Genomic DNA, 27033 nt, shown 5'->3' on the forward strand with positions numbered 1-27033 from the left:
CACACTCAACATATAACTCTTGCACATGTGCACATGTTCAAATATGTCAAAAATAAACCACATTAAAAGTTTTCTATCAATAGTGGAAAAGTGAGTCAATTATGGCGTATTCATTCAATGGAAGACCAAGTAGTAGTTAAAATGAGTGAACGAGAGCTGCGTCTCTTAAATTACAAAATACTACTGATTGAAGAAAGCAATCTATAAAAGGAGAAATAGAACATAGAGACCATGTTACACATTGCTTATGGACACATTTCTATAGAGAGCACAGAGGATAAAGCAGGAAAGAGCCATCAAATGCAAGGTAGTGTTTGCCTTTGGAAAAGTAAAAAAGTAAAATTCGAGGTGGTGGTACTTCAAAAGTGAAACTTCATTTTGTTTTAAACAAGGTCCTTTAAAGAAAATATGGTTAATAAAAGCTATGATCTACTAAAGCTGGGCAGTGCCTTCAACAGGGTATGATCTCCTGTGCTCCCAGTGCCTATTTCAACAATTAAAAGTAGCCAAATGCGAAGATCTCAGGAAACAATACTTCCCTTCTTTTATTAAAGCAATTTGCTACGGTACACATTACTTGTACAGTTATGATTTAGTTCAAGCATCGAAAAGTGTTCGTTTTTCTATAATCTCTTCCCTTCGCACCTTTGGACAGGGTCGTGCAAGTGAACGATGTCTGGAGATATTGCCTCCATCTTACTCTACCCTAAAGGGTCAATCCTAAGAACAAAAACTCACAGCAGAAGATGGATGGGCAGAAAAACATGGGAAGAGTCTTGGTCCCTGCAAATGCCAATGAGTCACTGAACTCTGACAGTCACAGAACTGCCCTACCTTCGTTTCTTAGGAAACAAATTTTCCTTATTGCTTAAGACCTATTTAAATTGAGTTTTCTGGGATGCCTGGATGGCTCAGTGGTTGAGTGTCTGCCTTCAGCTCAGGGTGTGATGCTGGAGTCCTGGGATGCAGTCCCGCATCTGCTGCCTGTAGGGAGCTGCTTCTCCCTCTGCCTATGTCTCTTCCTCTCTCTGTGTGTCTCATGAATAAATAAATAAAATCATTAAAAAAAATTAGGTTTTCTGCTCCTCACAGTTGACTGCACAATGATACACAATGCTCTCTATCAAAACAAAATACAAAACTCTGAAGAATGTACAGATTCCAGTGAGTTCCTGATGACTATAAAGATCTTGTTATTCTTGTACAGACTGGAGGCAGGAATTCTGCAGACGACACAAATAGTTGTAAGCTTGACCAGAACTACCAGAGTTTTGCTTCACACTTTCCTAGTCACTGGACAGTCTGAAAGAGAATGTGACTCTTTTGTTTTTAGCATTGTGTGGCCACATTGAGAGATGGGATGGGCGTGTCTCAATTTGCTTCTCTGCAAGTATTTCAAATTGTTTACTCCCTAACATTCCTTTGTGACTCTTCAATATCTGGCTCCCTAAAAACAGTGTGGATGGGCACTCCACCTTGGCAGCAAGAGCGGCAGCCCCTGGGAAGGAAGTGGGTTCATTTCTTTTCTACCTGTGCCCCACACCTGGGCAGACTCACACAACTCAGTCTCCTACATAGGGACTTACCCAGGGTTGTAGAGCCAACTCCTAGAACTCTGGAGAAAGTTTTCATCTCAACATCAGGCTTCTGTAATAATAATGAAACAACTACAAAGGAAGGTGATTAAATGGATTTATTTAAAAAGAAGACTACAAAATTTGCCAATGAGAGAGATTAAAAAAAAAAAAAAAGACCCAAGGATTTAAACTGATAAATACAAAAGCAATTGGCTATAAACAATGTAAAAATACATTTCCCAGTCCCCAAATAGAACATAATTTAAGTACAACAATTATAAAAATTTTTATACTGTATGTGCATTTCCCTTATAATTTTTAAGAACCATTCTAAACAGTTTATTTGTATAAAATATAACAAATGTAAGATGGCTGTTAATAAAAAATTATGTTAAATTTCAGTTTACTGAGTGTGTCCTTTTTTGGACATAGAAGGGGTTTTGGTCCCAAGATCTCCTTAAACTTTTTATTTTCTACATGGCCTTTTTACTCTCGTTCCTTCTACAACAGAAGAGCAAGGCTAATCAGTCATGGGTCCCCTAAAAAATAGAATGAAGAAAAGTTCTAGAGTGACCAAAAATACTAGTGAATATATTATCTTTCTGAAAAGGGAAGAGTTAAGTGGCAGTGAAGAGGTCCACTTCTGCCTCAGTGAAACAAAAGGAAGCAAAGCCTCTGAGCAAGCAGAGGTGAAGCTCAATGCCAACATGCTGTACGTCTGAGGCCGGCTCGGATATATCCATCAAACTCAACTATGCCCATGCACATATATGGGGGGTTCCCTGAGGTAGCCCAGATGCTTTTTTGTGACACCCAGCCGGGTCTACATGATATTTAAAATGACAGTGGTATAGTTAGATGTGAAATTCCAGAACCTGCCAACCAGAAGCTAGTTATCTTGTGCTACTCTTTATTCTTGAACCCCAGAACCAGGCTACTTCTCCTCACTTCAATGGTGTGCCCAGTAAAAACAGCATCAGTGATTGGTTTCATTATCTCCCAAGGAGGTAGTGGTGACAGCATCACTAGCACTAGCTAGCATCCACGCTCTGGTACAAATGAGTAAGGTTCTGAGTCAGCAAGACAGAGCAGAAGCTGTATCTGGCCATAATGATGAATTCTGACAACCACATATGCCACATCTACAATGCACAAATGAGAATTTTAAAAAGGATAAGGTTATTAACTTTTCTCACTGGAAACATGATTCCGCTCCTTCAGATAGAAAACCCTGGGAGACCTCCACCAAAGTCCTGAAGTACTGACGCATGGGCTCATTGTCTTAATACTACAGTCCTGAGTCGAAAATGGAAGAGGAGTACAAGAGAGGTCTACTCTGCAAAGCAGTTGGTCAGAAAGGTCCTATCTCAAGTGCCTTGTCTGGCTGGCCCTAAGACAGCCTGCCAGCAAAGAGACAACTCTTCCAAACCATCAGAACTAGGTATGAAGTGTCTCTTGAGAATGGTTAGACTGCTTCCTTATACCATCATCAGTATTAACCTGGGCAGGATCTGCTAGATGCTTACTTTCTTAAGAAAGTCTTCTTCAAAGAGAAGTTATAGTAGTGCCCAAGGTGGGAACAAGAACCCTAAAGATCCTGCTACATATTCTATGCGATTAAAAGGGCCCCAAATTTTGGACCACATAGAGACCCCTGCCATCAAGCAAGAGTCAGAGCTAGAGGCTCCACTGCTGTCAGATGATGAAGTGTACAGACCATGTGGGTAAAGAGAGTAGAAGGGAGAATCTCAAATAGATGTAAAAATCAAAGGCTGGGGTTTTAAAAAGAGGGAAGGCTTCAGAGAAGACACTGAACAGGACCCGCAGAGCTGTATTAACTTCAGTAGAAATAACCACATGCCAGTAGGGAAAGGGATCAATTTCTAACTCATAGTATGAACTTCTCTCTTCAGACAGTGGTAAGTGGTTGAAACTTGTTTTTATAATTACTTTCCATGTATTGCGCAAAAAGTGTATCTTTTTTATCTTTGGTCTCTAGCCATGAGAGTTTCTTCCATTTTTCTGTGTTATATACAATTGTTCTCTTTTTTTTTTTTTTTTTTTTTGCTTATTAACAACAACCAAAGTGCAGTATAAACATGGGATTTATGATGTTGTTACTCTTATACATATAAACTACCAACACCTTTCATACAGTTTCTATTAGGCTATAAAGGGTCTCAGAAAGAATTAATAATTATCCTAAAATGTTACAATGTAATTTTAAGGCCGAGTGAGATACAGTAAAACCTGGGTATTATATTTTTAAGGAAAAAAAAAACCTAGACCAACATTTTAAATAGTGATCTCTTCAGTATACATTGAATTTTATCTGATATCAAAAAAACCTACCTAAGCAAATTAATTTAAGAATAAAACAATGTCTAAATCAATGAACTTAATCATGCTGGCTGTATAGCGTAATTTGATAGCTAGACCAACAATGATGACAGAATAAATTCTCATCAGTTGAGCTATGTGATTTAAAGAAACAACTGTCCTCAATTCCAAAAACAAAAACAGAACCATTTCAAGTGACAGAAGTTTTAACATTATTTTTAAAAAAATTTTTTAAACCCCAAAACTCTCTGGCCTAATTTGTGGTAACTGACACACTGCCTTTTTGCCCTTCCCCTTGCTCTCCAAAAGAAGTGGTTTAACAATTAGACAAATTCTCCATGAGCTTCGGCCAGGGCTCAGGTGCCATGCAGTCAATACCTTATGTAACACCCCGTCTCTTGAGTCCTTAACCATTAAGGGGTTCTGTGAGGCCCCCTGGCCTGGTAGCCTCTGGTTTCCTAGCTTGGGACTCCCGTCGTTTCCAAATGAACACAATGACAACGTCACACAGGAACATAATACTTGCTAGAAATCCAAAGACCTGAGAAGAAAGAACAAGGGTTATATGACAGATTTTGGAATATAATCTCACATTTTCTACTTGGCTCTGAGAGTGTTTTATACAGCAAGGTGATTCATCAATTTTATCTTATACACATTCTTCTTCCTTTTTTTAAAATATTTTATTTATTAGAGAGAGAGTGTGTGTGCAGAGTAAGAGAGAGAGAGAGCTCGCAAGAGTACATGAGGGGGCAGGGGAGAGGGAGAAGCAGATTCTCTGCTGAGCAAGGAGCCCAGCACGGGGCACGATCCCAGTACCTGAGCTGAAGGCAGATGCTTAATGTCTTAATTCAGGCATCCCTATCTTATACATCCTATTCTTAACCTTAGTAATAAAGTACTTTTTCAGGTCATTAAAAAAAAAGAAGTTACAAAAAAAAAAAAAAACCCTAGAATAATGGCTATTAGTTGACGTTTCATAAAATAGAGATGTCTCGTTTTGTGTGTGCATGTGTATATGTGGGATGCCAATCTGTGAAACTAAGGTTAATAGACGAAAAACAAAATCCTATAAAATGATACAAAACACAAGATTATTAGCAATGGTTAGACTGATCCACAGGGGAGGTAAAGGAAATATGTGAGTAGGGAGCTGAGCATAGGTGAAAATGGCAAGAAGTAATCAATAACGATTGATCAACAGAAATTCTATTTTGAAGATACTTTTAGGTTAAATTACCTAAAAATATTTTCCAGTTAATTGTCACACTGTAATGACACAGCAACATGACACCACTACCTACTTCCTCTTCCTTAAATCACTTCCTTATTGTACTCTTCTAACATATGATCAAACATTCTGAGAATTCTGTCAAGAAATCTTCACTAAGCAAAACCAGGAAAGAAATAGGGTCAAAGAACTGCTCTATAAAAAGAGAAAATTGATGTAGGTAATGGCTAAAATCCCTTCCACATCTAACATCCATCTCTCCATCATTTTTTTTTAAAGATTTTATTTATTTATTCATGAGAGACACAGATACAGAGAGAGGCAGAGACAAAGGCAGAGGGAGAAGCAGGCTCCATGCAGGGAGCCCGATGTGGAACTCGATCCCGGGTCCCCAGGATCACACTCTGGGCCAAAGGCAGGTGCTAAACCGCTGGGCCACTGGGGCTGCCCTCTCCATGATTTTTATTTATTGTTTTTTAAAATTTCTTTTAGTTTTTATTTAACATACAGCATAATATTAGTAATACTAGTTTCAGGTATACAATATAGTGATTCAGCACTTCCAGAGCTCATCAGACAACTGCATTCACTCATCCCCATCTCCTATTTAGCCATCGCCCAACCCACCTCACTTCAGTAACCAGCAGTCTATTTTAGATTTTTAATATTTTGTTGTAGTTCGCTCCACTCTCTTGACCCTTCACATCCAACCTTTCTATCCTAAAGAATATATTCTGCTGTATCTCACTGTAAAGCAAACTGAACTCCAAATGTCATTAATTCACCCCAATAGCCCCAAAACATCCAACTGATATTTAATTACCATCCCACATCTCCAAACCCAAGTCACTTCTCCCCTCTGGAGGCTTCATTTTGGCATGATGGTGTCTATCACCTTATTTGCCTGGGAAACATATTACATGCTTTAAGGACAGTCCAGACATCACCGAGTCTGTGAAGCCATCCCTGACCTCCTGGAGAGCCCCAGTCCACACAGAGCCCTCTATGCCATACCATCCAGACAAATCATCTTCCAGATCTGTTGCTCACATACTTGACAATTTTTTTTAATGGACTCCCTCACTCGTTTAAGTCTGTAAATTTTTTCATAATTTAAATAGTTGTAAAAGGTAATTTCTAGCATATTATAAATACTGAGTTTTTAAACTACCAGTCATTCTTAAATATATCCAACAAAATCTAAATACTGTTAATAATCTAATACATCACCTAATTGTAACACACAAATAACCTGTGTTTTAATAGCTGGGAATTTCATGCCATACTCTCTTTCCCCTTCAACTCAACTTTCCTCAACTCTATTTCACTTCCTCCAAGGATATTATTTTATTTTTTAAGGATTTATTTATTTATTTTTGAGAGAGAGAAAGAGAGTGCACAAGCAAGCTGAGGGAGGGGCATGGGCAGGAGAGAGAGAATCTCAAGCAGACTCCCCGCTGAGTGCAGAGCCCAAGGTAGGGCTTGATCTCGTGACCCTGAGATCATGACCTGAGATGAAATCAAGAGTTGGTCTCTCATCTAACTGAGCCACCCAGGCAAACCTCTCCAAGGATTTTATAATAATATATTTCCACACCTCAAAACATTTTACTGATCACCCTATCATACTACTCTGCAATAAAAATATGTATACAGACTGAAATTAACCATAAGGGTCTATTAAAACTTTGACTTTTCTCTTCGTGTACCATTGATTCATGTGCACATGCATAAATATTACTTGTTGCCAGAATGAGTCAAGGCTCCCCATTAATTTGTTTTGTTTTATACAGGTTTTACATCTGTGCTAACCATGCTCACATGAACAGGTGAAGTCTCTGAACTCCTTTTGAGTAATTAAAAGTAGTTTAATGATTTTAATGATCTAATAGCTGACAAGTCAATTAATTATAAGTTTTGTCATGAATAAAATATTAATTGGAACCCAGCTGACTTGGAAGAAGATGAATCACTCAGTTATCAGCTGTTCATGTTCACAACACTGGTACCAATTCAGGTGCATGATCCTTGATTTGTAATTCTGAAATCCAAAAAGCTACAAAAATAAAGCTTTCGTAATTTACTTGGCTAAAAAGTGGCATGAAGTATAACTCCTTCCAGTCTTTATCCCTTTTAGTGTGAATATTCAAGCTTCAGAAATATTAACATGCAGGATTACAGGGTGCTGCTCCAGGCCCTCTGAAGATGTCATATAATATTAGTACATGTGCAGTGCTACTTTTCTAAAAACCAGAATATTCTGAATTCAATAAATACATACATACATACATACATACATAAATCTGTCTCCTCCCCCCCAAGGATTTCGGATAAAAACATTTACTTTTCTATTTATTATCTCTCTTTTATTATAAAGGTAGAACCCTTGGATCATTTCTCCTATGTGCTCTCTACACCTAGAAAAGCATGTGGCATGTAGGTATGTTTTTGCTGGACTGCAAAGTAGAAAAACATACAATAACCAAAGTCAATACTACCACTTCCATTAGCAGTGACGCGTTCATATGTAGAGGAAAGGGGGTTTTATTCTAAATTCGGAAGACAGGTTCTAGGTTTCTAAGGCTATCATATTTATTTGCTCTTAGGTCCTCTATTCAAAATTACACTAAAAAATAAGTTACTAAACAAACCACTCTCCCACACTGTATCACCTGTCAAGTACTTTTAAGTTCCATATTTCTAAGGAAACAAAACTTAAGCAAGGCTTCAAAATACAAGGTACTCACGGATGCAGCCATCTCAGCTTCTGTTCTGTCATGTGTGGAAACGAAAATGATGGATGCCAACAAAAACACACATCCTGTTCCCAAAGTAATATAAAAGTCCTAGAACATGTGCATAAAGAACACCGTATGGTTAGGTTGATAGAAACAATAGCTTTTGTTTTTTATTTTTTAAAAACTTTAGTGACACAGTTTTTTCTTCATATAGCCCAAACCAACACACTTCAGCTTCTTTAAAAAAAATTTTTTTTATTTGACAGACAGAAAGCAAGAGAGCATAAACAGGGGGAGAGGGAGAGGAAGAGGGAGAAGCAGGCTTCCTGCTGACAAGGGAGCCTGACTTGGGGCTTGATCCCAAAACCCTGGGATCATGACCTGATCCGAAAGCAGACACTTAACTGACTGAGCCACCCAGGCACCCCATGCTTCAGCTTCTCAAGTCTGGAATTCACGAACACCCCTGTAAAGGAACACTATCCACACTTTGGACAGGTGTATTCAGAGTATGTCACAAGATAATCTTTTAATAAAAGATAATCTTTTAATAAAAGCAGTTCCCCAAAAGGTTGGGTGTGTGTGTGTGTGTGTGTGTGTGTGTGTTCTAGGATACATTAAAATTATCAAACCCAAAGGTTTATTAAATCCCATCTTACATGGGGTGCCTGGGTGGCTCAGTCTGTTAAGCGTCTGCCTTCGGCTCAGGTCATGATCTCAGGGTTCTGGGATTGAGCCCTACATCGGACTTCCTGCTCAGCAGAGAGTCTGCTTCTCCCTCTGCCCCTCCCCCTGCTTGTGCTCTCTCATCCTCTCTTAAATAAAATCTTTAAAAAAGGATTAAAACAATCCCATCTTATTTCCAGCAAAAAAAAAACCCAAAAACCAGAAACAGACTTTTCTTCTCTTTCAAAGTATAGATGGTCCCTGACTTACAATGGTTCCACTTATGATTTTTAACTTTACAATGATGCAAAAATGTTACATATTCAGTAGAAACTGTACTTCAAACTGTGAATTTGGATGCTTCCTCAGGCTAGTGCTGTGTGGGACGCTTCTTCATCATGATGCTGCACAGTGGCAGCAGTTCCTGGTCAGCCACCGATCACAAGATTAAACAACCGGGGTACACTGACAATCCTTCTGTACCCACACGGCCATTCTGTTTGTCCCTTTCAGTATAGTATCCAATTACATGAGTTAACACTTTATCATCAAATAGCCTTTGTGGTAGATGATTTTGCCCAACTGCAGGCCAATATAAGTGTTCTGAGCACACTGAAGGTAGTTTAGGCTAAGCTATGATGTTCAGGAGGCTAAATGTATTAAATGCACTTTTGATTTACAATATTTTGAACTTATGATGGATTTATCAGGATGTAACCCATTGTTAAGTTGAGGAAGATCTGTATTCTATGCTACGATGGCCTCTCTGAGAGTACTTCAGTGCTTTGAAAGCACTCTGGAAAAGAGAGAATCAGAAGAACCACCTGTCATTAACTACATAAAGTGATGCCAATAGTATGTTTTTAAGAAATGTAAGCTTTCTGCAAGAACATATTGCTTTCAATTGTTCCAAGTGACTAACCCAAAATGAGCTTGTATGATATGAGCTTATCTACTCTATAAAAGCTTCCATATCTCCTCAAAATGCGGTTCATGACATGAAGTTCTTCATGGGTTTCCCAGGGCTCTCAATCTTGTAAGGCTTCTCTCAGTTGCCAACTGAAACTAGTGCTTGACATGCACACTAGTGCAATCATGCAATCATCATGCAACTAGTGCTTGATTCAGAGGAGAAGCTGGTAAAACTGGCCATTCCAAAGGGTTTTAAGTCTGATATTTTCAGAGTTTTCTGAAAACCCATCCAATACAGAATTCCTATGTTGTCGATTGTGTACTTAACATTTCTAAAAAAATAAATAAGAGATTTTCTCTTCACTTATACAAAAAGTGTTTTTCTGCAATACTTTTTTCATTCCTTCAAATGCTATTTTTTTAAAGATTTTATTTATTTATTCATGAGAGACACAGAGAGAGAGGCAGTGACACAGGCAGAGGGAGAAGCAGGCTCCGTGCAAGGAGCCCAATGCACGACTCGATCCCAGACCCCTGGGATCACGCCCTGAGCCAAAGGCAGACGCACAACTGTTAAGCCACCCAGGTGTCCCTCAAATGTCATTTCAAATCTGTGACGCACAAATAAAATTCCATTTACTACTAGTATCTGGACTACATTCAAGGAGGTATCAAACAAGGCAACCGTTTTGAGACCGAATAATGTGGTGTTCAATAAACATAGGTTCCAGAACCAGACTATCTGAGTTCAAATCCCAGGACAATACTTCTTGGCTCTATGACTCTGAATTCATTATTTAACATCTGTGTGCCTTAGTCTCTTCATCTGCAAAATAGGAGTAAGAGCAGTATCTTCACAGGTGGTTCTAATGGTGCTTAGATCAGTGCCAGGCACACAGTAAATGTTCCATAAGTGTTGACTGTTGTTATTCCTACAGACTCTGAGCCACAACAGCATGGGATAGAAAAGATTCTCCCTTGAAAAAGTTTATCCTTTCCCCATGTTCCCCCAAACATCACCACCACCACCCTCTCAAAATATTTTCTGTAAAGCAGAAAATGTCTCTGACATTAAAAAGTATTTAAGTACATTAATAGGTCAAGAATAAAAGTTATTTTTAAGCCTTTCAAACAAACATGAAATCCTTACATTAGGTGAAAATTATAACATATCTGACTATGACTCTTAATCACCTATAAACAGACACAAAAGATCCAAAAGAAGTATAGTAAAATATTTACAAAAGCTGTTTTAGAATGAAATGACTGATTTATTCCCTTCCTCCAGCATTTCAGGATCAATACTAACTCTAACTTTAAAAAAAATAATTCTTAATTGCTCATTTGATATAATAAATGTTTTACATTTTGTTTAGTTTAGTTAGACCATTAAACTGAAAAATAATATTGTTTCTAGCCAAAAAGATCAATGTTCTTAAACACTACAGATGCAGCACTGAAGTAAAAACTGAACATTTCTAAAAATATTTTTATGGATAATGATACTGTTTTGCTGTTGAGAGCTAAGAAACTGAAAAATAATTTGTCTTTAATGTTTAATATACAAATTTATACACGGGAACTGCAAATCAAGCAGCTCAGATACTAGTAATTTTTTCACTTTTCCAAAAATCTTACCGCATACTTCTGTGCATGCGGTAAAAGGGAAAAATTTACAAAGATTAAAACATAATTAATAAAAATTCTAAGGAATTCTCTGCAACCTCTTAATATGCATCTCATACAATAAATGGGTTCTGCTACTGTCATCATTATATGGAGATCCCTGAGGTGATGCCATTTGCCATGACAGAATGGAAAGTTGCTAGGGTGCTGGTTCTAGGAGGATTTGGAGGAGTCCACAGAATGGAATGCAGAACGTTGAGGGCTCTCCTGTGTAACTCTGGACAAGGTCTGTAACCACCCTGAACCCAAATTCCCTACCAGAAAAAGGGGAGCATTACAGCATGAGGATTTTAAATCCCAGCATGTAAACTGTCTGGTCCAAGTCCACGCTGAGAGCTGCTATTATCTAGAAGGATAACGAGACAGTCATATATTGGCTATACCAAGAGCGGCAGGTATGTGCTCATCAAAGGCTTGGTGGATGTGATTCAGACCAGACCTATTTTTCAAAGTTATTTTTTTACCTGCTGTGGTATCAACTTTTTTTTTTAACTTTTTAAGTTTTAAACTTAAGATAATTCTGTTAAAAGAAGTAATGGATTCTTATAGCACAAGATTTATCTTTTTTAATTTTTTTTATTTTTTTAAGATTTTATTTACTTATTCATGATAGACACAGAGAGAGAGAGACAGAGACACAGGCGGAGGGAGAAGCAGGCTCCATGCAGGGAGCCTGATGTGGGACTTGATCTTGGGTCTCCAGGATCACGCCCTGGGCCAAAGACAGGCGCTTAAACCGCTGAGCCACCCAGGCTGCCCATAGCACAAGATTTAAAAGGTACTAAAGGGTATACAGAAAAAAGTCTCTCAGGTGTATATTAGTATGTGACTCCGTGCTCACTTTTCAATTTAAAAAACAGAATCGGGATCCCTGGGTGGCGCAGCGGTTTAGCGCCTGCCTTTGGCCCACGGCGCGATCCTGGAGACCGGGGATCAAATCCCACATCGGGCTCCCGGTGCATGGAGCCTGCTTCTCCCTCTCCCTGTGTCTCTGCCTCTCTCTCTCTCTGTGTGACTATCATAAATAAATAAAAATTAAAAAATCTTTAAAAAAATAAAAAATGAATAAAAAATAAATAAAAAACAGAATCTGGGCAGCCCGGGTGGCTCAGTGGTTTAGTGCTGCCTTTAGTCCAGGGCCTGATCCTGGAGATCCGGGATTGAGTCCCATGTTAGGCTCCCTGCATGGAGCCTGCTTCTCCCTCTGCTTCTCTCTCTCTCTCTCTCCTTCATGAATAAATAAATAAAATATTTTAAAAAATTAAAAAATAAAAATAAAAAACAGAATCTTACTGCTTTGTATTGATCTTGTTATTCCTTGTTCTTAATAGTTAAAAATTTACCCTCATTTGTATCTTTTCCCTCAGAGACATGAGTGCTTTCATATGTCAACCCTGACATGTACAATTCTTCACACACTACTTCACACTACTGTTAACTCCAACACTACTGAAGAAGGAAACTGTTTCAGTGTGGAAACCATGTGAATCATTTCATGTGTCATCTCACAAATCCACACTATACTCAAATAAAGACACGCGCCAACAGACTGTCTTTACAAAGTTATACATCATTGATTCTGTGAAAAGAAAATTCTCATGTACGCTTTCATTAAAAGGGAAATTTCCGAACAATGAATTCAACAGATGCCTTAATTCACTCACTAATAACTTCTTTCATAACACACACACAAAAAAAAATCAAAACAAAATAGGTAGAATTACATGGCATTTTATTTTAAAAGCTCCAGAAATATATCACATTAGTTCATCATACTCTCTAGAGTCTAGTGTAATGCCTGGTGCAGAACAGGTGCACAATGAACCCATAAGTGACACTTGGAAATGTGAGAGGTCAGAAGTGACAAAAATCTTAGTTTTTAAAAAATACCTACAGTGAAGGAGATGGAACCACCAGTAACTGAAAACTCCTGACATTTGTCACTCCCTTCCTGATTTCACTTTCCCCCTCGACAACCCCACTTGGTAGGGAAAATGGAGTTGCTCAGGGGCAGAGCTGGAACAATGGAGAGTGTCCTACTCTCCCAAGTTTTAAGAGTAGTGCTTTTAAAACTCAGTAGCGTGAGTTTTAAAAGCATTACTAGTCTAGGGATGCCTGGGTGGCTCAGTGGTTGAGCGTCTGCCTATAGCTCGGAGCGTGATCCCAGGGTCTTGGGATGGAGTCTCACATCAGGCTCCCTGCAGGGAGCCTGCTTCTCCCTCTGCCTATGTCTCTACCTCTCTATCTCCATCTCTCATGAATAAATAAAATTTAAAAAAATAAAATAAAAGCATTACTAGTCTGAATAACAGAACTTCACAACACTCCAAAAGAGCTATGTTCTTTGTAAAGGGATTCTTTTTTTTCATGCTTACCGACTGCTTGACTTTGTCAGGATCGACTTGGTTGTAAACTGGAGTGCAGTACACAATCAGGATGAGGAGACTCAGAAGAAAGGCACTGCAGCTTACAAATTCAAAAAAGTAAAGTCCTCCACACAAAGTACACTGTGACACGACTTCCTCGCAGATAAAGGCCAGCAGCGAAAACAGCTACAAAAGAAACAAAACCGTTTACTCAAGTGTCTTCCCACAGAAACCACCAGTATTCAGAACACACCTCTGTTCACTCAGCTCTCTGTGAGGTGGAAACCATTGCAAACAAGACGACCGAACAGGTCCGATCTCTGTAGAACTGAACAGTCTGGTTGCCTTGAAGGGAATTCAAGTCCACAAATAGTTAAGTATCGGGTGCTAAATGCCTGAGTCGGGGGAAAGACAGGGCATTGCTGGGAAAGCACACAGGAGGGGCCCTCAAGTAGAGGGGTCAGGAAAGACTTGCTGGAGGAAAGCTGAGACCTGATGGACAGGAGGTCAGTTTTGGGGCTGAAGGACAGTGAAAGGAGCTCCAGGCAGAGAGGCGGTGCACAGAGAGACCTGGAGGCGAGAGCACCTGGCATCCTCCCACCCTGAGGCACAAAGAGATCCCACCATCCCCAGCTGCACCATGAAAGCAAGTTGGGTCGACATGGTTCAAGCAGCCAGTGTGAAGGAAGGGGATGGCAGCGTGAAAATGATGAGACAAGAGGCAAGTAGAGGCTAGATCTAAATGTCCTCTTTTACTAGTTTAAACAAGTCTGGATGTAAAAGGTTGTAAAGCAAAGGGGTGACACGTTCAGCTTCATGCTTTTAGTAAGTCTCGCTGGCTACATACAGCATAGAGAGGGGGCTGGGGGAAGGGCAAATCTTGGGGTGGACATCCAGTCGGGAAGCTGATGAAGGAAACCAGGGGAGGGCAGTGCTCAGGGTAGTAGTGGTAATGGAGCAATCACTATAAGATGCATGTGACAGGAGCACTTATCAGGACGGATACTAACAGCAGGAAACAACAGACTTGAATGAACACTTTTATTATTTTTAGAAAATATTTTATTTATTTGAAAGATCGAAAGAGCACAAGCAGGGGGAGTGGCAGAGGGAGAGGGAGAATCAGACTCCCCACTGAGCAGGGAACCCAATGCAGGGCCCCATCCCAGGATCCTGAGATCATGACCTGAGCCGAAAGCAGCCGCTTAACCAGCTAAGCCACCCAGGTGCCCCCACTTTATTTTAACCTAAAGCAAAAAGGCACATTTATTCACCAATCTTTTGAAATAGGGCTTTTCTCTGAGTTTGAGCCTGCTGATTGGAATTCCACATCACATTTCCTCCATTAATCACTTTTGTCGTCCAGAATTACCACTTGCAGACTAATGTTTAGATGGAGTGGTGCAAGACCCCGGACACTTGAGAAGCCGAGTGTAGAATCCTTCTGGGTCTGGACTAGTTTTACTAGCCCTTTATGGTTACCTTGCTCTTACTTAAGTGCACAGGAAATATTTTAGTAATTTATTTTTCAGACTTTCAAAGCATTCAATTTAGCTTTCACAGAAACAATTCCTTTTCACATTCAATTTCAGTCTGTGCAATATTTAATTAAATGTTTGGCCGTTAAAAGTATAATTGGCAGCCTTGGGAATAACCCAATTTGATTCACAGCAGAAGCAAGTGTTCACCAGTGCCAGACAGGCGTGGGTCAGAATGCCGTGCACTGAATGGACAATGGTAAAATCTAGTTAATTTGGCAACTCAATTAAATGCAAGCGGGATTTAATGGCACTCCCACTGTTGTATATATGATCCTAATATACAGGGGCCTCACTGCAGAAAGAAGAGTCAGGTTTGTTTGTTTGTTTTTCTTCTTTTTTTTAAGAGGTGAGGATGCTAGGAAGAGAATACATTATGTTTCAAATGTGCTGTGTATGAGGGATTCTGTGAAAGAGTTAAGGGAGGTATCTAGGAAGCAAAAGGATATACAGGTCTGCAGCTCAGGGGAGAGGTATGGGGTGGAGATGAAGTCGTGGGCATTGGCCAGTGAGATCCCCCAGAATGAGGAAAGCCAGCTTTATGCAGAATTCTGAGCAAACCCAAGATTTAAGGGATGTGTGGAGGGGGTGACACCAGCAAAGGACAATTAGGAGCAGCAGTCCAAGGAGGTACTAGACCAAGGAAAAAGTATTACTACCAAGAGAAAGTTATGATGGTAATGAACGCTACTTAGAGGTCAGGTAAGAACAACAGTGACACACTGATGTCAGACTGAGCTCCAAGAAGGTTGCCGGTGACCTCAGCAAGCCTGTTTCAGTGGAGTCAATCAACCAGGCAGGCTGAGGTTACAGTTCTGTATAGTGGGAAGAGAGGGGAAGACAAAGTAGTGGGATAGAGCCAGCAGAGTCAAGAGGTATAGACTGGCAAAAGTGGCCAGATAGAGGAGTAGTGGACAGGGTAAAACGGAAGGGAATTTCAAGATGGGAGAGAACTGACAATGATTAAACACTGAGGCAGAAACCAAGAAGAGTGAAGAGTGAGTCTAAAGATGAGGACGAAAAGAGGCTCTCTATAGGTAGGATTCAGGGCCCAGGTTTGGAGGTCTTTAGAAATAAGAAGGAAGAGAGAGAAAAGAGAGGTTCACTTGGGCAGTCTGTGTGGGTTTTGTGAAAGCCAAGGGAGTTTCCTTTGAGCCTTAAGACCATCAAAATGACTGGTGACCTAAATCAAAGCCAAATCACAGTAGAAGGAACCAGATACATTCATGACAAGAGTGCTACCAAAATCAGCAGATACACTGCATGTTATAGATATTGCCCTACAAAATGCTTTTTAAAAAAGATTTTATTTATCTAAAGAGAGATAAAGTGTGAGTGGGAGAGAGACAGAGGGAGAGAGAGAATCTCAAGCAGACTCCACAGTAAGTGCAGATTGCTCAGGGCTTGATCCCACAACCCTGAGATCATGATCTGAGCCGAAACCAAGAGTCAGATGCTTAACCAACTGAGCCAACCAGGCTATAAAATATTTTCATCAAACAGAAGTCAATGGTATACCACTCTGGACAATTGAGCAGCTTCTTAAAAACTAAACACACAACTGCTAGATGGCCTGGTACCATATTCACACATTCTGTATATGACCAGAAGTGAAAACCTAGGCCTGTCCTATAAGTTGGTAAGACATAAAATAGTCCAGCATATTCCAAACAACCTCCTTCAGACAGATGTTAGGTTAGGTAAGGTATTCCCAATTATTACACCATAGAATACAAAGTGACACACCAAGACAAATCCCAGAAAGTCATTGCATAAAGGTACTTCTTTCATCGTCTGTCATTATAATTATGGGATGAGTTTTTACATGAGTACAGTATAAGATGCTAAATGTCTAATATGCCATTTGCTTTATTCTTGCCTCTGTGTTAAATCTTAGCCAACATTTAGGAGTTTTCTCTATGAGAAATCTGCAAAATATATCTCAGGTATATACACGCCAATTAACTGTGAGAATATATCAGCCTAAAACTCTAAGTGGGGTCTGAGAATACTTGATCTTGAGCCATTCCTATCCCAATAATTAGACTGTCAGGAACACTCATCTGTGTAGGCCATATAATAATCAAATCTTTTCTGCAGAGACACAGACTGCTTTTCTATTCTCAGTAAGAAAGGGGCAGGATCCAGCTCAGCCAGCAGCAATCAGTGTCTTTACTACCAGTACTATTCCAAACTTATCAACAGGAGTCCTTCTTATTGACTTGAAGTCTCAGAGCAGTATTGAGAGGCAGATTCTGCACGGGCCTCCTAAGAGATGAAAGGGGTATGATATCAAGATTGGACATGCACTAGTTCCTATTTCCCATTAAAAGCCAAGAAATCAGCACTACAAACTATATTCCATATGAAGTTTTCTCCTAACTCCCCATCTGTCTGATGCTCCGAACCTTCCTGTATCATCTCCCATAGCACTATTAGTATCTTTAAGTGGTGCACCTGAAACTAATACATGTCCATTATACCTCAACTTAAAAAAAAAAAAAAAACTTTTAAGAAATGCATTTGAGGGGCAGCCCGGGTGGCTCAGTGGTTTTGTGCCTGCCTTCAGCCCAGGGCCTGATCCTAGAGCCCCAGGATCGAGTCCTACATCCTACGTTGGGCTCCCTGTATGGAGCCTGCTTCTCCCTCTGCCTGTGTCTCTGCCTCTCTCTCTCTGTTTCTCATGAATAAATAAATAAAATATTTTTAAAAATGCATTTGAGTATTATGTATCAACACTGTAATACGTACAGGAACATGTACTGACAGGGCAATAAGATCAATGTATAAGAAACAATAAAAAAATAATACACTCATAATTGACCATCCATTATATGTAGATTCAAGGAATCTCAGGAAAATGCCCAATCCACCTATACTAAAATAGAATAAGCAGAAAAGTAAGACTCAAAGCAGGGCCAAGAGATACATAGGATCTGGATAGGCAGAGAACATTCCAGGTGGAGGACAAAAAAGAACAGATTCATGAAGGCAAGAATTTGCATGGTAAACCCCACAGGGATAATGTAACTGACCTGAGTGGGCAGTGATCATGAAAATGTTTAAGGAGCTGGGTGTGCTTATGTGATGATCAGGCCAGGGAGTGTAGACTTCTGGATGAAAGCAACAGGGACTGCCTGCCTGGTTTAGCTGGTTAGAAGACAGGAGGAGCAGAGGACTGGGTGGGGCCTGAAAGAATATCACAACTCAGGAGTAGGAGAGAAAAGAGCAACTCACACCTGACAAGCAAGTCACAGGCGGTCTAATACTTCTTAGGAAAACTCCTTAATAAGCGAGTGAATACATTCCAAATCATTAATCTAAACAGTGATGGGGTGGTGGTGGTGGTGAAATATGGCTTATTTTAATCATATTCTCTAGTTTCTTTTTCCTAGTTTCTTATATATATTTTGGTAAACAAATGCTTTTTTGTATTAAAAAAAAATTAAGTGTGAAAATTAAGGGAAGGAATAATTTCAAGAAATGGGTAGTCACCAGCATTAAATACCAAGTGGTTAAGGATAAGAAAAGAGGTAAGGTCGCTGGGGAAGGAGATCGTGATTAATGTTAAAAGTAAGTTCAAAGGCTCAATAATTATTTTCTGGTAAATGGTTTTACTCTCCAGTAGCATGAAGACCTCACATTAAATACTGCTAATGACTATGAAGCGAAGAAGTACACCCAATGCAACTGCTTCTAATGATGTAAACTTTTACTCAAACAGATCTATGGGAATCTGCCTTTGGGACTTGGGAGGTCCCTGGAGGGCAGAGTCTCCCACCTTTGTGTCTACAGGTGGTGGAATGAATCTCTGACAGGCCAGGTCCCACACTGGCCAGGCATAGCCCCAAAGCCAGGCCTCCTGACTCCTACAGCGTGCCTGTTCCCCTCCTTGAACACTGTTTATTAAGCTCATTTTACAACTATGTATGTTTGTGTAGGTTTCCCCTTAAGACTGGATTTTTGAAGTTACGATCAGAGTTTTGTGCATTTCCCCTTTTGCTGCTAAATTTTACATTAAAACCAATCTGCTAGGGTCAACACATTTGGGGAATCTTAGTGACTAAAATGTGGCTGGTGATTTAAACATTGACTCCCCTGTGTCTCTCTCTTCATTTCAGTTTCACTACCCCTTCTGAAACATTAGTCTTCTTAAATTAACAGTCATTATATTAAACACAAAGTCTCCATCGTTGGTCTTTTACAGTCTACTACTAAAACATTTCTTATAAAAAGAATTTTTTAATGCTTACCATTCATTATAAGGCCCCAACTACAAAATTATATTAATTTGTGAATTAATGAACTTGCTACTAAAACCTGCGGTCCTACGTAAGGTCCAAGTAAACAAATCTGGCAGGCTGCAGTTAGGCCAGGCCTCCTGTACCTTAGGCAAATATTTACTCTCACAAAGGTTCAAAGATCTAATTTGCTGACATTATGGATCTTCCTCAAGGTTAAAGACAGAGCATTTCAATTTAATACAGATCAATTTTCACATTGAAATAATGAAAAGATCATCAATATAAGATAAACTGCTTCTAAGTGATTTGTTTCTTGGTACTTACAGAGTAACATTATTTTATAATTTAGTAAATCACTGGTGAATTCTAAATCAAACTGCTTGCCTGAGGAGTCATTATTATCACAGTACTGTGCGGCCACCAGGATATTCAACTGGTACCATAAACACATATGTCAGCTTATGTTACAAGAATATTACACATATTCAGATCATTGTATCAGCTTACCAGCAAGGAATTAGGTTGCCCAATGTCAATTTTCCCCTGAAATCAAAAACAAAAACAAAACAAAACAAAAAAAACTCCCTCAAAATCTCAAAATAACAACAAAAACTTCACACACACACACATATGTGTGTGTGCGTGTGTGTGTGTATATATATATATATATATATATATATATATTTGTATAGGGGTGTGTGTGTATACATATATATGTGTATATATATTCACCAGGACCAATCTAAGGATAAAATAAACTGATAAATAAATAAATTGCATAAAAATTTAGGACTGCGATGACTCCTTATGCTTGCATTCCCAGCTAAGTATTTCTTCTTCAGTTCTGGAAGGTCAGATGGTAGTTAAGGGATACTTGTGTTTTGGACAAGCCTTTGACAAAATTAAGGTTTTATCTGAATGGCAGTAGACATAGCTACATAATTGCAGGAGTACATAACTCAAGAGCTAGTTATGCTCTTTTATCTCTAACCTCTCCTTCTGTTTATAGGCTCAACTCTCTGTTTGGTGTTCAGCTCTGTGCCAGAACATCCCACAGAGCCTCAGAAGTTTGTAAAAATCTTAAAGAGTGAAAAGAACCTCAGAGGAAATCCAATTCAATCTCTGGATTCTAAGAAATTTCCTAAGTATGCAGAGTCTGATTTTTAAGTTTTAGAGTAAGGTTCCTTTCTCTTTTGGGGTTTTGAGAATTTGATAAGATTTATGGGTCTAGAAAAATATGCCCAAACACAGATATGTACCACATTTTGGATAAAATGTTATAGGGTTTGCATGTCCCTGGTTAGGGGTTTCTACATTACAGTTGTTTCTTTATTAGAGCTCTGCAAATCTACTTATTAAAAAAAAAAAAGTTACCTAGAGTAAAATAGCCTAAAGACAGAATATGACTTAAGGCAAAGAAGACCTTGCCCTGTTGCTTCAGACTGGATGAGAGTTTTAATTTATTTCATTATAACTTCCTTGGGACTTTCTGGGTAACTCCCGTAATATACACTATTATGAAAAGACAGAGGCCATCAATGAAACAAAGTAGGAAATAAAACACAACAATCAAAATGGAAAGCAATAATTAAATATGTTTTAAAAATCTATATTGAAGAAAGCATTCTTATAACATTGCAAGTTCCCCATAAATAAGCGTACACCTATTTTACTGCACTGTGCTTTACTGCATGTTGCAGATACATTTTTCAAATCGAATGCTTGGGCAACAATGAGTCAAGCAAGTCTACTGGTACCGTGTTTCCAACAGCATTTGCTCACTTCATGTCTCTGTGTCACATTTCAGTAATTCTTGCACTATTTCAAACATTTTCATTTTTATTATATTGCTATGGTCATCTGAGAAGTGATTACAACTAGCTCAAAGCTCAGAAAATGCTTGGAATTTTTTAGTGATAAAACATTTTAAATTAAGGAGCACCTGGGAGGCTCAGTCCGATGAGCATTTGACTCTTGATTTCCGCTCAGGTCATAATCTTCTGGTCCTGGAATTGAGCCCGCAATGGGCTCTGAGCTCCATATGGAGTCTGTTTGTCCCTCTTCCTCCTCTGCTCTGCCCCCCTGCTCATGCTCTTTCTCTCAAATAAACAAAACTTTTTTTAAAAATTTAAAAATATATATTTTAAATTAAGGTATGTACAATTTTTAGACATAATGCTATTGAACAGTTGACAAACTACAATATAGTGCAAACATAACTTTTATATGCCCTGGAAAACCAAAACATTCATCAGACTCCCTTTATTGCACTATTCGCTTTGTTGTGGTGGTCTGGAACCCAACCTGCAATACCTCCGAGATAAGCCTGCAAGTAGATTTCAAGAAGACACATTAGTTTTTATCCTATCCCTCTTTCTCCTTCTGGTATGAGGGAGAACAAGCAGGAACAGTCTACCAATCCTTGCAAGGCAAATTCATTTCCCCCTCTTCTCCACATCCAAGTAAAAAGTCTATACCAAAATTTCTGGTTGTATTCTATTTCAAGGATATGGAACTATCGTTTATTAAACTAAAGTAATGAGAAATTTTACTTCAGCTTTGCTATTTCTGATTAGAAAGGAAAAACAGACAACTCGAGAAATTTAACAGGCAGGACACCAATACTGATGATGTCTGCAGAGCAGCAAGAACACTTAAGATACAAACACTGATGATCTTTTCTGTTCTAAAGAGCTCTATTTGTGTGGAAACATTTTAGCTCAGAGCAGAGGAGCACCACTGTCATCTCAAAGTCCTGTTAGAACTGACAAGAGAACAGAAAGATGCACTTCTGGGTAGAAGGAACAGATGTTACAAAGGAAGAAGGGCAGAAGGGAGCCCCTGATGCCTGGTGACAACTGAAAGACTGCCAGTATGGAACTCCCTAAAAGGAGACTGGAACGATAGGCAGAGCCAGACCCTCTCCGGCTCCATAGGCCACACTGTCACCTGCCCCCCAGTGATTTCCAAACTATTCTTAGATGTGATCATTTTGACGACCAGAAAGTACTACCAGTTTTCTGACAGCTGTTTTCCCATTTAATAAAAGTAGGTCATCTGAGTTCTAAGAATAAGTTCTGGTTATCGGAGTTCTAAGAATTTAAGTTCTTCCCAAGGAAACCAACTGGTTATTTTTACTTGAGATGACTAAACAAAAAAAAAAAAAAAAAAAAAAGCAAAACCAATTTTTCCTCTTGCAGAAAATGATGTCCACAGTTGGTTAAAACAGAATACTGGAGGTCAGTCAATATGTGTGTAATTTGAGTTAAAATTCAAAGATGTTATTTTTGCTAGGGGGCTTACAGGACCTTTACTGCCCAAAGTAAACGAAAACTCAGTGAAATTCAGAGAGGGGTAAACCATGCCCTACTTTTGCTACCTGCACACAAATACGAGCTGTCCTTTTCACCGTGTACTTCGTACACACATATTGCTCTTTCAGAAGTAATTCTTTTTCAGTCGATACAAAACCTGTGGGAGACAATTTATGGGATACACCCACCTCAATGCCGTGCCTGGTACCGACCGGAGTCTGGGTGCAAAAACTGAACTGCCCCCACACCCCCAAGCACCACCACGGGCTCGTACCGGGAAAACCCACAAGAACCAGAGAAAGATAAACAAAAAGCACTTAGTACAAATACAGGCACTCTGGGCGATAACGCAGGGTATCAGCTCCGAGAGGAGAGGAAGGTCGCAACAGAGGGAGAGAAAGAAGTCGTGGACCTGGGCTCCCGACGCATTTCCTGGACCCGCGGACCTCGCTCGGGGGCCCTGGGGAGTCCTCAGGGACCCGCGGGGGAGACACTGGGGTGAGCGGCAGCCCGGCGGCGGGAGGGAACGCCCCCCTTTCCAGCGAGAAAGAAGGAACTGGGGTGTGGAAACTGCCGCTTCCTGAACAGCCAGGTCAAGGAGAAGCGCCTCGGCAGCCTCCCCAGCCCGCAGGCCGGCGGTCCCGGGGCCAGACCCCCGCCCCGCCCCGCCCCGCCCCGCCCCCGGCCCGGCTCGCCCACCCCGGCCGCGGACTCACCAGCTGCAGGACTTTGAACGCGAGCCCGGGCAACCGAAGCCGGCCCACGGAGAAGTAGGCGGCGAGGCCGCTCCGGGCGCCCCTGGCGGGGCCCGGGTCCTCCTCCGTGGTGGGGCCGTACACCGCTCCATTCTCCATGGCCCGGAACGCGGTGGCCGCAGAGCTGACGCCGCGGACTTCACCGACTCCGGAGGACCACCCGGAGGGCCGTCACTTCCTGGTCTCCGCCCACGCTTCCGCCCCGCCTCCGCTCTAACCCCGCCCCCCGCCTTGCTCCGCTAACTCCGCCCCCGCCTCCGCTCTAACTCCGCCCCCGCCTCCGCTCAACTCCGCCCCCCGCCTTGCTGCGCTCTAACTCCGCCCCCCTGCTCCGCTCTAACTCCGCCCCCGCCTCCGCTCAACTCCGCCCCCCGCCTCCGCTCAACTCCGCCCCCCGCCTTGCTCCGCTAACTCCGCCCCCGCCTCCGCTCAACTCCGCCCCCGCCTCCGCTCTAACTCCGCCCCCGCCTCCGCTCAACTCCGCCCCCTGCCTTGCTGCGCTCTAACTCCGCCCCCCTGCTCCGCTCTAACTCCGCCCCCGCCTCCGCTCAACTCCGCCCCCCGCCTTGCTCCGCTCTAACTCCGCCCCCGCCTCCGCTCAACTCCGCCCCCCGCCTCCGCTCTAACTCCGCCCCCGCCTCCGCTCAACTCCGCCCCCGCCTCCGCTCTAACTCCGCCCCCGCCTCCGCTCAACTCCGCCCCCTGCCTTGCTGCGCTCTAACTCCGCCCCCCTGCTCCGCTCTAACTCCGCCCCCGCCTCCGCTCAACTCCGCCCCCCGCCTTGCTCCGCTCTAACTCCGCCCCCGCCTCCGCTCAACTCCGCCCCCCGCCTTGCTCCGCTCTAACTCCGCCCCCGCCTCCGCTCAACTCCGCCCCCCGCCTTGCTCCGCTCTAACTCCGCCCCCGCCTCCGCTCAACTCCGCCCCCGCCTCCGCTCTAACTCCGCCCCCGCCTCCGCTCAACTCCGCCCCCTGCCTTGCTGCGCTCTAACTCCGCCCCCCTGCTCCGCTCTAACTCCGCCCCCGCCTCCGCTCAACTCCGCCCCCCGCCTTGCTCCGCTCTAACTCCGCCCCCGCCTCCGCTCAACTCCGCCCCCCGCCTTGCTCCGCTCTAACTCCGCCCCCGCCTCCGCTCTAACTCCGTCCCCGCCTCCGCTCAACTCCGCCCCCGCCTCCGCTCAACTCCGCCCCCTGCCTTGCTGCGCTCTAACTCCGCCCCCCTGCTCCGCTCTAACTCCGCCCCCGCCTCCGCTCAACTCCGCCCCCCGTCTTGCTCCGCTAACTCCGCCCCCCGCCTCCGCTCAACTCCGCCCCCCGCCTTGCTCCGCTCTAACTCCGCCCCCGCCTCCGCTCAACTCCGCCCCCCGCCTCCGCTAAACTCCGCTCCCCGCCTTGCTCCGCTAACTCCGCCCCCCGCCTCCGCTCAACTCCGCCCCCCGCCTTGCTCCGCTCTAACTCCGCACCCGCCTCCGCTCTAACTCCGCCCCCGCCTCCGCTTTAACTCCGCCCCCCGCCTTGCTCCGCTCTAACTCCGCCCCCGCCTCCGCTCAACTCCGCCCCCCGCCTCCGCTCAACTCCGCCCCCCGCCTTGCTCCGCTCTAACTCCGCCCCCGCCTCCGCTCAACTCCGCCCCCCGCCTTGCTCCGCTAACTCCGCCCCCGCCTTGTTCCGCCCTAACCCCGCCCCCTCCGCCCCTGGGGCGCTGTCCTTAGCCACTCCTCAAACTTCCTAGGGATCTGTGGAGACACTTGCCCACAAGGAGAACAGCGTGTCCTAACGCCGGAGTAAGGGAGGAGAGGAAAGGAGATGAAGTTGGAGATGTAGGCAGAGGCCACGTAATGTAGGGGCCACGCAGAGGAAGGAAAGAAATTAGATTTCATTTTGAGAGCAGTGGGTTGTCTTGATGTAGGGAATGAGTTGGGGCAGCTAGGGCTAGGCAGGGAAGGATAAGGGAAAGGCCCAGAGACAGGCTCCCAGAAGTCTGTGGGCTCCCTTAAATCCCAAGGACATCAAAATGGCCCAGAGACGGGCTCCTACCCAACCCAAGGAAACAGATAAGACAGTAAAAACAGAGAAAAACGTAAATTAGGCGCCTCTGCTCTGAAGTGTTAGGAAGTATCTCCCTTTGATAGTTACCAATCACAGATTCACCAGACCCAAAAAACAGCCATATACAGTACAAAGAAACTCAAGGCCATGGGCTTCCTGGTTAGATTCCCAATAAAAGGCCGCCAAAAAGCCCTCAGTGGCAACCCTGTCAGGACCCCTCTCACTTTTGAGAGCTTTCTCTGTATCTCTGCTTAATAAACACCTATTACTTTACTCATTCTCTGTTGTCCCCGAGATTCATTCTTCAACTCCGTGAGATAAGAGCCTAGGTCTCCCGCATCAGTCTGAAAGGACTTTCAGGATTGCAACCTCTTGCCTCTCTGAATTCCTTTTAGTCTTGTCAAAACCATTTAGTTCATTCGCCTCTTCCTTGTGCAGCAGTTCGCACAGTCATATATGTTAATTTTGTGTGAACTTAAGGAAACTCATGAAGGAATCTAATTGTATTTTAGCAACTGAAGTTGCTTGGGTGACATACCAGGCACGCGTATTTTCTCCTCTACAGTATAATATACTTTCATTTTACAAATGAGCAAACTGAGGCCAAGAGGGAGAATATATCCAAAGTCAAACAGCTAGGTAGGGGTACCTGGAATGAGTCTGGAATGAGTCTGACTCACAACCTTGTTGCTAAGTGAACCCAGCAAACCTCAGCCTCTAACCCACCTCTCCATTAGGGTCTCAAAACCCATGGGAGAGGGGAGAGGCCATTGCTGTCACCTACTTCCATATTTAATCTACTCTCCTCTATGGCCCCAAACCTCCCTATCTTCCTCCAGTAACAGAACAAAAGCTCCTATTCAAATGAATAGAGACAAGTAGATACTACTCTGTGAGGGCTGTCTATGCAGCCAGCGCAAAATGCCCTTCTGTCTTTGATTAAATGCTCCGGCCAAGCAGCCATCAATCCTGTTCAATAGAATGAGGCCACTGTGTTTTCACCAGGGCTATAAGGACTCACTGCCCTGCTATTTCTTTGAGTTACCATCTCCCAAATTAGACACTATGGAAGTCTGAAATTTACTTTGAAATTCATCTAAAAATATAAGACAGGTGGATGAGTAGAGAGATGGATAAAAGGATAAACCTATGATAAAGCAACCGTAGTAACACATTAATGGTGTAGTACATGGGTGTCCACTGTACTTGTTTCTTAATTTAACTTTTCTGTGTGTTTGAACATTTTCAAGAGAAAATACTGAGGGCAAGTAATATTTAAAAACAACTTTGAGTGAGGAGAGAAGATGAACAGATTCTCTCAACCCTCTCAGTTTATTTAAGTTGCACTGGGCAATGCTATTGGGGGTCTCTGCTTTTCTTTGAATTTAGAAGATGATAAGAATTTAGCTTGTGGGAGCACCTGAGTGGTTCAGTCAGTTAAGCGTCTGCCTTCAACTCAGGTCGTGATCCCTGGGAACCCTGGGATCCAGCCCCTTATCGGGCTCCCTGCTCATTGGGAAGTCTGCTTCTCCCTCTCCCTCTGCCCCTACACCCCACTTGTGCTGTCTCTATTGTACTTTTTCTATCTCAAATAAATAAATAAAATCTTTTAAAAAAA

The 27033-nt window shown here is 42.3% G+C and overlaps 2 protein-coding genes across 2 annotated transcripts in view; one reads left to right on the top strand and one right to left on the bottom strand.

Annotated features, from left to right (window-relative positions):
• Positions 1-3533, top strand: part of CMTM7 (CKLF like MARVEL transmembrane domain containing 7) — a 67058-nt gene extending 63525 nt beyond the window's left edge. Inside the window, exon 5 of the mRNA XM_072793119.1 lies at positions 656-3533. Within this exon, the coding sequence (XP_072649220.1) occupies positions 656-669 (14 nt within the window). The 3' untranslated portion in view covers positions 670-3533. The remainder of the gene's footprint in view (positions 1-655) is intronic.
• Positions 1676-23593, bottom strand: CMTM6 (CKLF like MARVEL transmembrane domain containing 6). The gene is made up of 4 exons (XM_072793117.1): positions 23329-23593; positions 13526-13702; positions 7896-7994; positions 1676-4458 (listed from the first exon to the last, which is right to left on the bottom strand). Exons 1-4 carry the CDS (start codon positions 23464-23466, stop codon positions 4324-4326), a joined length of 549 nt encoding a protein of 182 aa, XP_072649218.1. The 5' UTR covers positions 23467-23593; the 3' UTR covers positions 1676-4323.
• Between the last annotated feature and the right edge of the window lie 3440 nt (positions 23594-27033).

This window comes from Canis lupus, chromosome 22, assembly GCF_048164855.1.
Source record: "Canis lupus baileyi chromosome 22, mCanLup2.hap1, whole genome shotgun sequence".
Taxonomy (NCBI): domain Eukaryota; kingdom Metazoa; phylum Chordata; class Mammalia; order Carnivora; family Canidae; genus Canis; species Canis lupus.